Raw genomic sequence first — 17,137 nt, 5'->3', positions numbered from 1 at the left:
TTAATATTAAATGCAAAACTACTCAAAATCATTTAAAAATATTTGAAAAAAAATAATGATTTAAACTTTCTTTAACCATAGGGCGAGAAAGATGTGCCGAAGAAAGTAAATCCAACTTGAAAAAATCACAAATATCCCACTTTTAACTTTTTTTAAGTTTCTGTTTTCTATTTTCCTAATTTATTGTTGATATATAGGAGTTTAAATTTAATTTAACTAATTTTTATAGCATAATAGACATTTGTAGGCCTAATGGTCTCTCAAAAAATGCTGTTATTATTTTCTGTGTTATAGTAATAGTTCACATTTACTATTTTTAGATTTAGTGTTTTATATTTTCCTAATTTATTGCTGATACGTAGGTAGTTTAAATTGATTTGCCTTATTTTTATTGCCTTACAAACATTTGTAAAGGTCCCTCAAAAAATGTTGTTAATTATTTATAATTTTGTTTTTTGACACTTTTTGTAAAATTCTTAAAATTTCTTAACGTCGACAAATCCACACCCTAGAGCAAACAGCAAAATCTGGCACAAAGTTCTACTCGGGTTTATCAAGCTTGTATTTTGTAGTTGGACGAGCTTGCCGGCAACGAAGAAGAACTGCTGCAGCTTCGTGGTGACGTAAAGCGACTGGGACAGGAGTCTGCCGAGAATCAGCAAATGATAACAGTGCTGGAGATGCAAAGAGACATCCTCGCAAAATCGGTAACAACAGTAAATTGTCGTACAGTTGATGGAGTATGAACAATACATTGAAATCATAAGTCATAGGGATATCTCAAACCTTGCGGGATTAGAATGTTAACGTTACTTTCAATGCGCACGTATTTAGCGCTGAACCGACAAGGCAAGTTCTTCAAATCTGCGTGTTTTTGTTTTGTTGAAAATCTGTGTTTTTTCTTTTGACCATGATTTAAGTAAAACATGATTTACTATTTAGCCTTATAGTCTTGCTTCAAATTATGGGATACACCGATCTTTCCCTAGAGCGACTGTTATCGATTAGGATACGACTAGATTTGAGTAGCTCTATTTTATTCAAAATTTTTCGATAAAGTCCAAGTCAAGTCATTTGCCCGAAAGACTTAAGCCAAGTCAAGTCATTGCAACATTGGCGTGAATTTAGAGCTGCGAAGCCGTAATAAAACAACACGAGTCCGACTAAGGAATCCCATTCCGGTTAAGAAAATAAATCCGAGTCTAACTGCTGAGTCCGACATCAGGATAAAAAACCGACTCCTTCGAGTCTCGAGTCTGACTTACAGCCCTATATCTAAAAAGTGGTAAGATAAGGCTTTGAAACAAGAGTGATATAAAAATATTTGATTTTCCGTCGCAGCCTTCCAAGAACGCAAGTCAAGAGTCGGTTTTGAAAGCACAAGTGGAAAAACAGTCGGCCGAACTCTCGCTTCTGCGAACCAAGCTGAAACAAGTCGAGGCCGAGAGAGATTCCATTTCGCAGACTACTTATTCCAAAAGCGTTGTTTCGGTAGGAATTTTGTTCGACGTTTTGTAGTAAGTTATTTAACACAATTTTCGTGGCATTAATTTGCCTTTATCACGCCAAAGTTGCTCGTATTGAAAAACTGCTTGGCTTGGTTGCAGTATGAAATCCATTTTTACAAAATTTTGATAAAGGTAGGAAGGGAAACCTATTTGTCTTAGCTGGTTGTGAATAATACGGACACTCAATCGTTTTTCACTAATGTTTAATGCTAAATATTTTTAGCATGATGTCAGTAACGATGACGTCAGTCGCCTGAAAGGGATGAACAAACTTCTGGCCGAGCAATTGACCAAAGTGCGCCAGGTGAGATTCTTAAAGATCTTAATTGAATTCAACAGACGTGTGATATTTTCAGGACACAGTCTCAAAATAGTTTAATACGTTTTTCTTTGTCCCTTCTTTGCAGAATGTTATTTTGTAGATGAGTTATTGCCCAGGCTCGGACAATTTGACCAATTTTAATACGCTTTATTTTTGTGGTAATTATGACTTGAATTGGAATTGACTTGCTCTATAAAGAGTTGAGGAGATTTCCACTTCTTTACAGGATTATTTCCAATTAGCTGTCTTCCTTTTTTGATCTTCTTTTTTTGGAAATTCATATTTGAATCATATGAATTTTTAAAAAGGTTTGTTTTCGTTTTTTAAACGTCATGTTTTTCCAAGTCCCTATAATTTTTTGTCGGCTCCAATTTGCTTTAGCAGTTCGCGGTTTTCATCTCTTTTTAACTAATAGAAGTATTTTTGAAATGACTTAAGTCAGTAAAAAAACGCAACCTATAGCAGGCAATTCGTTTTATGTGAAGAATTTGAGATAAATAGCCCAATTTTATAAATAAATGCTTAATAAAAACTCTTCATTTCAACCCAAGTCATTTGTTGAAAAGAATTAAGTCAAGTCAAGTCATTTGTCCAAATCACATAAGTCAAGTCAAGTCATTTTGGCCAAAATACGTAAGTCAAGTCATTTGAAAACAGTGACCTAACAGCACATTACAACACTGTTAAACGGAAAACAAAATTACCAAAAGCCCTTCATAAACGCCTTCATTTGTCGGCAGGAGGCCGAAACGTTGCAGGGCATCATCGAGGAAAAGAACTTGGAAGCTGACCGCGAATCGGCCAAATATGAGCGCGAAAGGAAACAGCTCGAGTTCCGACTGGCCAGCATGAGAGACGAAGTTCGAGCACTTAAGAGCAACCAGTCGGTCAAGCTGCATGATCACGTGACTGAGCTGAGGGCCCTGAGAGGTGGTTATGGTTGCCTTGACAACTTGTTGGTTTGAATAATGCGACTGTGAACCATCTGTACACAAGTGTATATACCTGTGCTCTAGTTCAGCGTTCAACAAACTATAAAGTGCCAGATAACTGTAAGGATTTTGTATCACGGGCCAGATGCAATTCATTCCAAACTCGCTAAACGAAGGAAATATAAATAATTATGCGTTAAATTACAATGTGATGCAGAGTTTCAAATTTTATCAAAATTACACCCGACAACATTTAACTTCATCTTCATACGGAAATATGCTGCAGGCCGGATTCATTGAAATACTTTCTGAAGCTTACATGCGACTTTTTCTCCACAATATTGTTGGAGACCAATAAGGTGTCACGAATACAATTATGTGCGCGCTATTTTTGAAATGCTTCGACGCTTTTCAACCTATATACCCAGAAGAGTTATCAGTTTCGCATTTAGATCAGTTTCTCAGTCGCACAAAAACACACGTGTTTACCTTGCAACTTTTAATGTAGAATGACCTGCTTTAACGCAGAAAACATCACGCCACTTTTGGAGCATTGTGACGTGACACGAACGGTTAGTCGAAACCAACAAAAACAAGTTTAGCGCATATAGGAAAGGCTGTTAAATACAATCGTTAGATACTAAGTCGTGACATATGTTTTTTTCTTCTTCTTCTTCCAGCGGAAGTGATCCGACTGAAGCAGGACCTTGAGGAGCGGAAGCAGCGAGTGATGGTGATGGAGGGAGAGCGAGTGATCCTGGATAACGGGAGGAAGAGAGCGGAGGATCGGGTGGCTGTCCTAGAGGCGGAGGTGGGAGACATGAGAAGAGAGAAGACGCTTCAGGAAGTGAGCAGGTTAGTATATCCCACGTCATTTATTGTTCAAGACCAGGGTTGCACAACCTGCGGCCGTGATTACAACTTTTGCTAACGCGCACGTCTTTGGGAAAGTACAAGTGTTGGCGACCGTACCTTGACACAAACTTGTATCCACCTATTTATATTGTAGGCCAGGCAGGCATCAATCTCCGATTGCTGGTCATGGGATTGTCTAGGAGAATTGTGATGGGGCAAAGGGGCACCTGGCCATTTCCACAAAACAAATATACAAAATGTAATTCTTTTTATGTACCTAAGCCATTTCGTTTGAATTAAATGTTTTGCTAATAATTAATTTAAACCCAATAAACGTTTTTGTCGCGCTGCGCGTGAGTTTGCTGGACTTACGTCATCTCTAAAAAGTTTTTATGGCGGCCAAAAGATAAACTGTGTCAATAGACCCTGGGGCTATATGCTAGTGTGAGGCCTATAAAAAGTAAGCCTATACAACTCCGCTACGATGTCGCAATTTTCACAATAACATTGCCCTATCATATAATTCAAGTAATATTAGGAAGGTTGCGTTGTCGAACCAACTGCAACGTACAATTATGCAACTAAAATTTTACACTTTTTCATGCAAAGATGATGGCCCATTTTTGAAATGGGTCAGGTGCTGTAGTCCCATCAGTCCCCGCCTTAATCTGGCCCTCATTGGTCTCATCTCTTCAATATGATATTTTGCGAGACGTTGTGTAGATTTGTCGTACTTTTTGATTTCAGGAAGTCTCCGGTTCCAACTCAGCGAGTCGCAAAGTTGTCCGAGGAACTAAACTTCGTCAAATCGACGCTGGAGGCGACCAGGGCCGAAAACGCCACCTTGCGGTCGCAATTCGACGAGTTCGACGACGTACGCGCGTCGCAAGATGGCGTAATTGAAGCGCTCAGACAGCAACTGGAAGCGAATTCAGGCAGTGTGAGTATGAGACCCAGTGTTGTAAACAAGACATTTTGAAAAAAGGCCCAGTCAAGTCATTTTTGAAATAGCGTCAAAGTCAAGTCGTTTCAAAAATTACCAGTCCCAGCCCAAGTCATCAGTTGCTCAAGACAAGTCCTAGTTAAGTCATTATTAGAGCATGTCAACTACAAGTAAAATCACTGATATATTTTTACAGCGATAAACCTTTAAAACTGGTTAACTCTTCTGATTATGAGCAATAACCCAACCGAAAAACAACTTTTAGCAATCTAACCGTTTCAGGTGCAAACATTGAGATAGATAGCTCATTTGTAACTACAAACCAGATCAAAATAAACTGAGACTTAATAAAATATAGTTTTTTTGATACACATGCTATAATTTTCAATTGCCTTTACGTTAGTTAGAAATTAAGCATTTTTCGTTAACAGTCGAACAACGACAGCGATGGCGGTGCAGTGTCGGGGAATTCACAGCAAGATTTAGAGAACAAACTGAAAGCACTGAAGCGCGACTTCATTAAAGCCAAGCAAGGTGACCATTGAAATATGACTTGTTATGTTTTAAGATCCTGATGATGCTTTTACAAGCGAAATATATTGATCATATAAAATCCAAACAAAATGATTTCCGGTTACTAGGATTTAATCATTATCCTTAACCTTTACTAAGATGTCCTTAAAATGTTTTAAAATGCCAATTAAGATGTTTCAAATGTCCTCCAACCGGTGCCCCCACAGTACAAAAAAACAGCGCGATATTATTTCACTGATTAACTTGAGTTGCTGTTTTTTTTTTCCAAGAACTTGCGGCGCGGGAAAAGCAAGTGGCGGAGCTGAAGCGGAAATTCGTGGAAATGCAAAAGGCCGAGCAGCGAGCCCGTCAGGAGAGGGACGAATTGCAGGGAAAGACCATCATCATGGAGTCCATGTAAATATCAGTACATTAGTACATAAGAAAGGGGTTCTTAAACTGGGGTCCATGGACCCCCTAGGGGTCCGTGAACTGGTTTTAGGGGGTCCGTGAAGTCCTCATTAAAATATTGGTATATATTTAGGAAGTAATCAATTTTTCTAAGGAAAGAGTTTATGTCTCTATTTCTATTTTCTTTTTCACATTTAGTGGACTAAAAACTGGAGATTTTTACTGTCTATTTGTATTGTGACGTCAATTTATGACGTCATTTTATTAAATTTCTTGCATACCGTGGTCCACGTGGTACAAAAAAAAAATTAGGGATGCGTTGTGAAAAAAGTTTAAGAACCCCTGACATAAGGTGTCTGTAGTGTAGTGTAAACTGGGTCACCGCTCACTGCTATGCTAAGAGTCGACCAACCGTATTAATCGCAAACGAGTACAACACGAACTTCTCAGTGGAAGACGCGGTTAGAGATGTATGATACTTGAGATTCTATTGCGATACCGATACACGGTAGTTGGTACAAAAAGTATGTCGATCCGATCCGATGCTAAATGACGCCATTGCCATGCACCAACAAGCAATATAGGTGAAATTGAAACATTCAAAAGACCCTTTTTCGGGTTGTTCCACTGAAATTTGCTTTAGGATTTATAAGTTAGTTACCTCTAGTTGTTTAACCCAATTTTCGATTAATTTGCCTTTTCAAGAATTGCTGCGTTGAAAGGTAAGTCATGGCTAAATAACTGCATTAATTTGGTATCGAATCGGCCCGATACAACCCTAGTATCGGGCGAGCACCACTTGGCGTCGGGTGATATTATCGTACATAACTACACACGGCCAGTCCTTTTTTGACAAGTATATCCGCCAGTTCATATGAAATACTGAGACAGGGAAGTAATTAAAAAGGACGAGAATTTGCAGTCATCGGTTTAGGATTCAAAAAATATTATAATTGGTAGGTAACTTGAAAAGAAATCAATAGATGATTACTTTAAATGAGCGAGCAATTTAGTAAATTTGTTTTTTACAACCGGCGATTTGCCAGGGTTGACGAGGGACAAAAAACGCCGTAAAATATTTCTATTTCAAAATGTAGAAATTCCATCGGCAATGTAACAGAAGAAGTTTTAAAAGCAGATCCTGAGAATTCATTTCAAGTTTGTAACATCACTTTGAACTATTTAGGGAGTGTATTCGTAAATTTATCACATTTAAAGCAACACGCCAGTTAATGTAAATTGTACGTATACCTTCTGCTTCTAAACCATCTCATTTAAAAAAAAGGAACGATTCGAGTCAGGATCTGCTTAAAGAACTCGACGAGGTGCGACACGAAAAAGACACGCTCGAGAAACAGCTGTGTATCTTTATGACGAGTAAGACGAGTCAAACGCCCCCAAACTCGCTCTGTCTGACCGAGGACCTGGACAAGTGAGTCAAGTGAAATCTTGTAAACAAGTCATTTTGCACTAAAGTCACTGTTTTCAAATGACTTGATTTGACTTAAGTTTTTGAACAAAATTAACTTACTTGACTGAAGTCTTTTTGGACAAATGATAAAGTGTTTTCATTAAATATTTGGTTTAAAAAAAATATTTTTTTCCTTAGGCGTTGCACGTAGAACTTTTTGCTTTCAATACGTTGGGTTTTTGTTATTTTTAGTATAGGGATTGCTTATAATTATCGGACTAATTTGCCAATTTTACTAGTTGAACGTTTAGTTTCTATGACAAAAACTTGACTTGAAATTGACCTGCTCTACTTATGACTTGACTCGGATTGGACTTGTCATTAATTTAAATTGACTTGACTTGGATCAAGACTTGGACTTGATTTGTCATTTATTCAAATTGACTTTAGCTTGACTTTAGTTCTTTCTAAAAACTTGTCTTGGACTTAAGTTATTTTAAAAAGATTTGACTTTTTTTTTAAAGACTTGATTAGGATTTAACTTGCCATTTGTTTAAATTGACTGGACTTGGACTTCACACGAAAACACTTAGGTTGGACTTTATAACACTGTAATGCACACTCGTAGGGAGCTGGAAAACCAATACCAGACCGTGGTGGAGAGGAACAAGTGGCTGGAGACAAGAATCGCATCCCTACAGCGGGAGATCGAACTCGTCCGGGATCAGAACTCGCTCCTCCAGGAGCAGAGGAACAGCTCGGAGCGGGAGGCGGCCAAACTCCGTGAAGACATGAAGGCGAGTGCTGGACGGGTTCGAACCTGCGACCCTCGGAATTTTCGCTTTGGTGTTTTTGTGCGTTATAAGGCCGGGGTGCAACTTAGAGAAAGCTCACTTAAACTTTGGAACTATATTTATTCTTTAATATTGCTTTTGTAATTTGTATTCAAAATGGTAAAGATAATTTCCAATTTAGGTTGTATACATAAACAAAACATTTCCTAGAAGGATTTGGCACAAATTTATTATTTCTTTATTTCTAGTTGCATTAACAGTTAATGTGCTACTTTTTTTTAGAAAAAAAATCTCTTCTTTTCGTAGAGATAAAAGTCGTTTAAGGGTAATATAACTTTTTTGAACTTTTGACTCCCAGAACTTCGGTTTAAATGCCAAAATGTTTTATTAACTTATTGCATTAAGACACGCTGTACAACACATTGAAATGGAGCACGTTTAGGGTCATATTAATATACTAATGAACATACGAAGATGGTGGCGATCACCCTATAACACTCCTTTCTATATATTTTACAGTCGCTGCAGATAAACACAAAGGGAACGCGTCGCAAAAGCGAAGTCGAACAGATTCACCTCCAACACAGCAACGCCGACAAAATACAACAGGTATAGGACCACTTAGTACCGGACAAGTACCGATACCACCACTTCACATTGGGTATCGGCTCCGATATTATCGTACATCCCTATATGCAGAGCACTGTCCCAAACACATCGACAAGCTACTGTTATTTTTGCTATAAAAACGGTAAAATTTGACCCTCGATTGTTGGCCTGCATGAATTACCCGATATTTACTAGTCTGCTCGAATTAGCCCATATAAACTGGCCTGCTTTAGACAAAAGCAATATTGTTCTAAGTTCTATATCTTTGCCTTTGTCCTTAACTTCTAGACATTCTTAGCTGCCAACCAATCATATTAATCAATTTCGATAAATAAAACGTACCTCGAATCAGATCATCGAGCTGGAGCGCGACCTCAGCGAAATGAAGCAGATCATCATCGGACTTTTGCGCAAAAACACGAACACAACTGTTGACAAAATAAACCGCTTAGTTCTGTTTTTTACTTATATTACAAAGCAGTAGGTATGTCCGATACTTGATATTTTAGTTCGACAACCAGCCCGATATTTTGGACAAAAACTATCATGATCCGATCCGAAACCACATGACGTCATAACATGCGCAAACAAGCAAAAAGGACGAAATAAAAATGTTTAAAGGCATTTTTGCTACTCTTTTTTGCCAAAATTTGCTTAAGCCTTAAGAACTTACCTCCAGTTGTTAACCTAACAGTTGTTTGACAAATTTGCACAGCTAGATTGATTACTGCGTTTGAACGAAAATAATGGCTGAAATTTCTACATCAATTTCATATCGGATCCGATCCAATAGTATCGTACATCGTTACATGCGGAGCACTGTCCTAGACACATTGACGAGTTACTATAAAACTTTGTTCTAAAATGTGACCATTGATTGTTGGCCAGCTCGAATTACCTCACCCCATATTAACTAGCCTTCTGAAATTAACCCATAAAAGCTGGCCTGTTGGAATTACACCATATTAACTAGTTTGTTGGAATTACCCCATATAAGCTGGCCTATTATAGACAAAAGCATTATGCTGTTAGTTATTCATCTTTGCCTGTGACGTAGCTGCCAATTTATCATATCATATTAAACAATTTTGCAAAATAAAACATACCTCGATTCAGAAACTCGCGAACTGGTCACGAACTGGAATTACCCGATAGCTGGCCTGCTATAGAGAAAAGCAATATTGTTCTAAGTTCTATATCTTTGCCTTTGTCCTTAACTTCTAGACATTCTTAGCTGCCATCAATCATATTAAACCATTTCGATAAATAAAACGTACCTCGAATCAGATCATCGAGCTGGAACGCGACCTCAGCGAGAAGAAGCAGATCATCCACGCGATGGCGCGCGAGATGGAGAGCCTGAGGAAAAAGTCGGACAAAGGCAAGATTTCCAGTTTCATGAAGAAGCTTAAGGGAAGCTCGGGAAGTTCGACTTCGACGAGGTGAACCTGAGAAATTAAACTTAACATTTTAATTATTATTAATTATTATGATGGAACAAAATGGTTTGAGGTTCTAGTAAGACATACTGAGAATATTGTAGCCTATGGAGAAGTAGCATTTTGAACGACAAACTCCAATTCTTTATCAGTATAGACTGTATGTTAAAAAGGAATAAAGAGTTATTCGAAACGATTAAAATGTTACCTACTTCTGTATGAGCTTTGATATTCTAAAACTTAAAAAATAGGGAAATAAGCTGGTAGTAATATTCTTAAAGCTTGGCGGATTGGTTTGGTGCTCTGTATGCACTTCGGAGCTTATTGGGGATATCCGATAATATAGGATCGGAGACGATACCCGATCCTAAATGGTAGTATCGGTACTCGTCCGATACTAGGGCGGTATCGGTGCCGGCCTCGTAGCGCAAAACCTATTTTCGTCCTAAACCCTGAAAATCATTACTGTTGCACTTTGCAATTTAATCAATTTGACTAATTTGATAGTAATGACGTCATTTAGTATCGCGCCGGATCACGATACGTTTTTTAAAAGATCCTGTGTCGATATAAAATACCAAGCATCGGACATCCCTAAACTCATCATAGATAGGTGTGTATACTTTTCGATTTACCACTTGGCCTTTATAATAGCCTCAACTAAAGTTAACATTACCGTGCATTTTAAAGTGAAATCCTATAACGTAACTAGATTCACGTAAAAGAGAATTATACAGCAATAATCTGTCTGCTTATGATTTTAAGACAACTTTTGTCACTGTTTCTCACAATAATAGGCAGTCGTATCGTATACCAAAGGTAATTTATTCCTATGAAACTTACATTGAAATGTATTGTATAATGTTGTATGTTCAGAAGCAAAACTTACCGAAAAGGGATCACACTCATGAATATCCCCAGAAAACTAGAACAGCTACTCAATTGACCTATTTGAACTGAATAGCTTTATGCGCTATCTGTTGTAGTTAACGTTTCTTGGTTTTATTTTGTCTGATGGCAAACGTTTAACAAATTGTACTGTAGTGCCTTAAGTACCAAACACAGCAATCACTACAATAATCACACCAACTGTCCAATTAGTTATGCTTGATTTGCCGCCATAGAGTTCTTAAATGTAACGGTCTCCGAGGCTGTACCGCTGTTTGGATTTAGAATTAGATGCTTAATTTTCAGGAAAATACTCTAACTTGGTAAAACTAAAAGTGTGGACGACAAATTCATAGAATACTTAACACATTTTTTTAAAGACTAAGTTAGTATTATATATATATAATATATAATTTATGCAAATTCGTATGTTAAGATTGCTTACGGCTTAACTAAACGGTTATTTCATTGTTATTAAACCAAGTTAAAAGTATTTAACTAATTTAAACAAGGTTTATTTGATTTGGTAAGCATTGAGAGAATTTTTTTTTTTTTTTTAAATTGTTAAATTTAACGGTCCCCCCTTGTTGCACAGTTAATGTACTGTTTCACTCTCGTTTATTGTAACGTTACAGTTAGCCTCAGCAAAAAACGAGCAAGGGTATCGCGAACTATAAATAATTTCTGTAGGGTGCTGTAAGCCAAAAAAGGTTGCGAAACTTTGTTTTAGCTTATAATAGGATTCGCTAATTCTTCTGTGTTGATTTTACATTAGGAAAAGGAAAAAATACTGTTTTAAGCGATTACGATTTGGTTTTAAACTGTACATTTTTTTCAGTCGCGACCTCGAACGTTCGACGCTGCATTTTACCGCGAGCACGGAGGGCGACCCCCAGTGGACGGCCAGGTCGGCCTCCCAGGTCCTCGACACCGGCTATTCCACTATGACGTCACAACAGCAGGACAAAAAGCGGTCTAGTTCTCTGTCGCCCAAGGCCAGGTGAGCCAGTGAATTGGATAAACAAAGAACATTGCCATACAGAAGTAGGTATCATAGCCTTCTTATGTTGAAAATGAATAAAGAGTTATTCGAAACGTTCAAAATGATATCTTCTTCTGTATGGGCTTTGATATTCTTATTACGTCTTACTACAACCTCCAACCATTATGCTCCAAACAACATTGCGTTTTGTGCTCCTTATGTGGTCACTGGTATTTGGTTATACGCTAAATTTAAAGTTGTACTTCATGGATTGCAATTTTTTGTTGGTGACAATTTTATGACATCATAGCTTGGAGTAATCGGATTTATTCAATTAGTTTTTGTAGGTTGCAGTATTTTCTTTAATATGAGACCAAACTCGAGTTCATATAAGCATTTTGATTTTTTTAGCCCATTGCCATCGCTTATGAAGTCACTGTGACGTATTAGATGTGATATTTTTCCGGGGATATTTTCGTTGGGTTTTGGCAACTTATAATAAATCACAAAACAAACTTATGTTACAAGTAGCTTTGCACTTACAAAATAAGATTGTTGCATAGGTGCTGGCAAATTTTATAGAAAGCTTTATAACAATATTCAAGGCATTTGAATACAAATGTAATAGCGACAACATCTGCAGACTTAAGACCGATCGGCATTGAAAGCCGGTAAGATTTAGATTTTTATTTAAAACAAGTATTCCTGTCGATTTAAATTCTTCATTATTAAGGGTCTTAATCGCTTTTTTATATTTTTTTTGCAGATAAAATTTGAACATCGTGGATCGAACTTACAACCGGCTAGATTTGCAAAATTCAGCGCTTTTATGTTTATTATTTTTATGTTTTCTAGGAATACCTTCCATCAAAAAATCTACTTTCGTTGAAAGCATATTGTGCTGTCAACTTTATATAATGTATTACATAAGTTTGCTGGTGAAAAGTATCATTAGACGTATTTTTGCTATCATTTATAAATAAATTTCAAAAAACTTTTACTAGTAGTGTAATAACACGGCCACCGTTGTAAATACATATACTTTGGTATAAACGTCAACCAAAGTTTTCTACATATTTAACGTTTACTTTTATGACAATCACTTAAATTGTCTTGATGTAATTATGACTTGACTGGGACTTGATTTGTGATTTATTGAAAAACCCTTGACTTGGAATTTTGGATGTTTTACAAATGACTTGACTTTGACTTGAGTTATTTTTGAAATAACTTGACTGGAACAAGTCATTTCAATAAGACTTGTTTACAAAACACTGTCATTAATTGCTCGTTTTACACAACTATTGGAAAAAAGCATGGTGGTAAATCCTGCTTCAATACGGAGTTCAGCATCACCCCCACTTCCCTGCCGTATCGACAATTTGAAGAGTTGCCCTGAGCAATTTGTTTTTGCCATTTCACTTCACTCGGTTACTTTCCAGGCCTGCGTCGTTCAGCGGTCTGCCCCAAGTCCGTCGCAACTCGTCGCAGCCCCCGGTTTCGCGACAGAGCTCCCGCAGCGTGCCCCCTGTCTCCCCCACCCTCACCTACGTCACCAACATGGATGACGTCACCCTGGGTTACCCGACCCCGTCGCCAAAGCGCCCCTCCAAAAGCCCCAAGCCGCGTCATCATAGCTCTCCGAGGAGTTCGAGCAGTAGGCAGGCGTCACCCACAAGGGTGAGTTTCGACGGAAATTCGGACCCCGAAAATGGGGCCAGGGGTCCGAGGGTGTCACCGATATCCTCACCCAAGGGACGAAAGGACCCCGGGGACTCGGAGGGGAGCGGTCCGGAGGGAGATAACGTTGTGTTCTTCGCCGACGATTACTTACCAGGAGAGGAAGAAGCTGACTTTGGCGCTGGAAGCACGAGGTGATACGTTTTGTTTTTTAAAAAAAAAAACTTTTTGTTTTTTAAAATACTGTATCATTGGTCAAGACATGAACAAATGGATTTCCTTTAGCTTTTTAAAATTAGATTAGAATTAAAATTGGAGCATTTCAGTTGTTTCAAATTAGATTATAATTAGAAATAGATCATTTTAGTTTATCTCATTTTAGATTAGAATTATCACATTCTTGAAAATACGAATTTCAACTAGAATTACATTAAAGTGTTTACAATCAAATTAATTTTGAATAGCAAACTCCAAAAAGGATGTAATGTTAAATATATCTTTTTATTTCAGATCTGCAGGCACTCCAGTGCCGTCTAGCGGCGAACCACAACCAACTGAAGCCGTGAGAATCCCGAGCCCGGCTTCCAGTCCCTCGCTACCCTCTCCTCAGTCGGGAAGGTACGCTTTTGTAGAATTGTTATTCAAAAAATTATTTAGGGTGAACTCACCAGTGCCTTTGACAATCCTGAAAGCATAACTATATATATGAGTGTAGGCTACAACCAAAATGTTGCATACAATGTAGTCTCTGTTCGATAATTTCGAAATAAAAGAATGATAATGCTTTTAGGAATGTTAGATATCATCATTTTACTATTGTCAAAAATTATTGCAATCCAATACCAACTGACGTCGTTACTACACCCAAACAAACAAAATGATAGATAAAATTGTAACGTTCAAAATTTTTTTCATGTTCTTGAGACAAAATTTGCTTTCGCGTTATCTGCAGTAGAAAAATACATCATATAATAAATTTTCTTGAAACGTAGAATTCCTGTTTGGTATCCGATATTGATCCGATATTGTCGGACATTCTGAGATACAATAGGCGAAATATTCTTCACTTTTAAATCCTATAAAAAGACTAATTTCGAATACAATGGCACAACAGTATTGCTGCTTTGGATTGCCAATCAGTTGTCATTATAGCGAAATAGTCTTCTATTTTAAATCCTAGAAAAATACCGATTTCAAAACAAGGCCAGAACAGTAAGAAAAATATTTACACCCATCCGATGTTAGGAAAATGGGCAGCCGTCACCTCGTTTCGATATTTGTCAGCAGAAAGCGTTCGGTACCCGTTTACGTAACAGCCGCCAGCGACGAATCCGGCGCCGACAGCGAGAGTTTGGGATCGGGAGAAAGCGAGCAAATCGGCGGGGATTCGGATCCCGATTTCCCGCCACCGACCTTGGTCAAGCCGGCCCAGGTCGAGCTACAAGTTCCCAGAATGCAGCAGCGGCGTAACTCGCCTCCGCCACGCCCACAATCCCAGCCAATCCTGAAGCAGCTCACCCCGTCGTCGTCCAAGTCGGCTTCGTCCAGAAAAAAGCACTCTAGTCTGAAGTAAAATACTTGGGAGTCTTGGACGATGGTGCCCTGAAAGCCATCGCAACCTCATCGAATCAGTTGGTCAATAATGCAAGCAAGGAAGGCTAGAAAAACACTAGCTTACAGTGAGGTTCGAACTTACGACCCTCATTGATCGACTGATTCAGTGAGTTTGCGATGGCTTTCGGGGTACTATTGAAACGTAAGCCGTAATCGTTGGTCAAAAAAAGCTTCAGAAGGCCTAGATCACAATTTATTAAACATATATGTGTGTCTATCTTTGATTGACTTGGATGAAATTTCGATTTTAATAGCCTAATCAAGGCGCCCCAGCTTCGCGTTTTGGTGCCAAACGTTGAACTTCTTTGCTTTTATTCATTACAACTTTAGAAGAAACGAAAGTACGACTCTGATGTTTAACAATGTTTGACAAGTGTACCACTATGTAATGATATTCAAGTGTTTTCAATAGTTCAGGTATGTTTAGTTGACGTCCATCAAAGTTTACCATGCAGTGCCTTTCATTTGTCTGAGATATAAACTGTTGCTATCAGGTAATAATAATCAAAAACAGCTCCCCTGATAAAAATAATTGTAATTGTTAAAATCGCCTTCTTCAGAGTAAATCACACCGAACGCTTGCAGTACATGTAATTTTACCAGAGGATCTGTTTTTGATTAATATTTGTCCGAGACGTTATTTAGCTGTCTAATAGTATTGCAATTAATTAAATCGCGAATACAAACAAGCGTAAGATTTTATTCGCTGCTGCATTGTTTTTACTACTTTTGGAACGTCCAAAGAAATATAAAAAGCTAATCCTCAGTTTTTGTAACTATATGTGCGTTTTTGAGGCCTTTTATACAGTTTTGCACTGTGACATTTTATTTCGTTTTCTACAAAATTTTGTTTACAGTTTATTATCGTTAAAGTGTCTTGATATACTTTTACCTAAAATTGTGCCAAAATGCGTGTACAAATAAATCAAAATATGATTTAGATTTTTTACGTATTACAGAGGTTTATATGTTTTATTAAAATAAAAGTATGTCGTGTGATTTTTCTGACTGCTCTGTTCGGACGAGTTTGAACCAAGCAAAAACCTTAACTTGCTATAGTGTTACTGACTGTTAATTTAAATTAAAGCTGGATATTTTATGTTCTTTTCAAAGTTAATGTCATTCTAAATCTGGCGGTTTTCAACCTTAACCTGATTTGCCAATGCATTAGGAAACCAGACTTACCACTAGGAAACCAGACTTACCATTAGGAAACCAGACTTACCATTAGGAAATCATGTTACAAGGCATTAGGAAACGAGATTTATCGAATGGTGCAATAAATACAATACACAAAATGTCAAACAAAATTCCTTGATCGGTTACAGTTAAACTAACGGTATAGCGAGATTTAATTTTCTAGTGCACAACTAAGAAAAACCACATCACAGTATAACAGGGCAGGTGCGGTAAACACGCAGTGAAAAAATACAAGTAAGGCAAACAAAAACGATTAGGTAACTCATTTTAGCAGTAATAGGTAGCGACAGTGTAAGGTCACAGTGATAACGTGAAGAGTTCAAACAGTAATTGAAAGGTAAAGATCACAGGTTGGAATGAACGACATGGTCAGAGCCGGTACCCAATATCAGGTGGTATAGTAACAGCAGTCAGCTACATTAAAAGATAAATAAAACAAAGTAAAATATAATAAATAAAACATTAACAATAAAAAAACTTAATTTAATTTAACCATGTTTTATTTATCTTTTAATGTATATCAGTAATACTTATACTGTTGCGTTTGTTAATTCAGTTATACTGACCATTCTTTGCTGGCCAAATATATAAATAAATCGTTTAAGATGTTTAAATAGTGTCTGACCTAAATCGCTAGATTTGCTAGATTATTCTCCTGCTACTAATTAGGAATTATAGCGTAATTTATCTTGTAAGGGCCCAGTTGATTTCCATTATCACATATTCATATTCAGTGCAACGGGTGGTATAGTGTTGAAGCATATTGTGTAACAAGTCAGCACAAAGACAGCTTTCAACTAGCTCAGGATCAAACTAGAAAGGTTTCAATCAATAACTTGCCATAAGACGATAACTTTGTGAGACTGGGCGCGAAACTGTGAGTTAAAAAGCAACGTTTGTAGAAAACCGGGCAAGAATATTGACACCAGTGAAACCATCTTGAACAAGTCTGCTTTGTGAAGGTCGATATTTAGAAACGCGTAACTTTGTATTTCAACCCAGAGTTTTACAGTGTTTAGTGCTGTTGTGAACTGCT

At 37.6% G+C, this 17,137-nt stretch overlaps 1 protein-coding gene across 1 annotated transcript in view; it reads left to right on the top strand.

The window, feature by feature from the left end:
- LOC146140954 (uncharacterized) overlaps positions 1-15,617 on the top strand; it is a 29,563-nt gene extending 13,946 nt beyond the window's left edge. Inside the window, exons 15-30 of the mRNA XM_083392021.1 lie at positions 573-707; positions 1,342-1,509; positions 1,732-1,812; positions 2,571-2,760; positions 3,443-3,617; positions 4,365-4,557; positions 4,992-5,094; positions 5,364-5,490; positions 6,770-6,916; positions 7,524-7,692; positions 8,209-8,298; positions 9,586-9,740; positions 11,464-11,625; positions 13,050-13,481; positions 13,798-13,905; positions 14,575-15,617. Of these exons, the coding sequence (XP_083248147.1) occupies positions 573-707; positions 1,342-1,509; positions 1,732-1,812; positions 2,571-2,760; positions 3,443-3,617; positions 4,365-4,557; positions 4,992-5,094; positions 5,364-5,490; positions 6,770-6,916; positions 7,524-7,692; positions 8,209-8,298; positions 9,586-9,740; positions 11,464-11,625; positions 13,050-13,481; positions 13,798-13,905; positions 14,575-14,860 (2,721 nt within the window). The 3' untranslated portion in view covers positions 14,861-15,617. The remainder of the gene's footprint in view (positions 1-572; positions 708-1,341; positions 1,510-1,731; positions 1,813-2,570; positions 2,761-3,442; positions 3,618-4,364; positions 4,558-4,991; positions 5,095-5,363; positions 5,491-6,769; positions 6,917-7,523; positions 7,693-8,208; positions 8,299-9,585; positions 9,741-11,463; positions 11,626-13,049; positions 13,482-13,797; positions 13,906-14,574) is intronic.
- Positions 15,618-17,137: the final 1,520 nt, after the last annotated feature.

This window comes from Ascidiella aspersa, chromosome 6 (assembly GCF_963924565.1).
Source record: "Ascidiella aspersa chromosome 6, kaAscAspe10.2, whole genome shotgun sequence".
Lineage (NCBI taxonomy): Eukaryota > Metazoa > Chordata > Ascidiacea > Phlebobranchia > Ascidiidae > Ascidiella > Ascidiella aspersa.
This window is presented reverse-complemented; position numbering and strand designations above follow the sequence as displayed.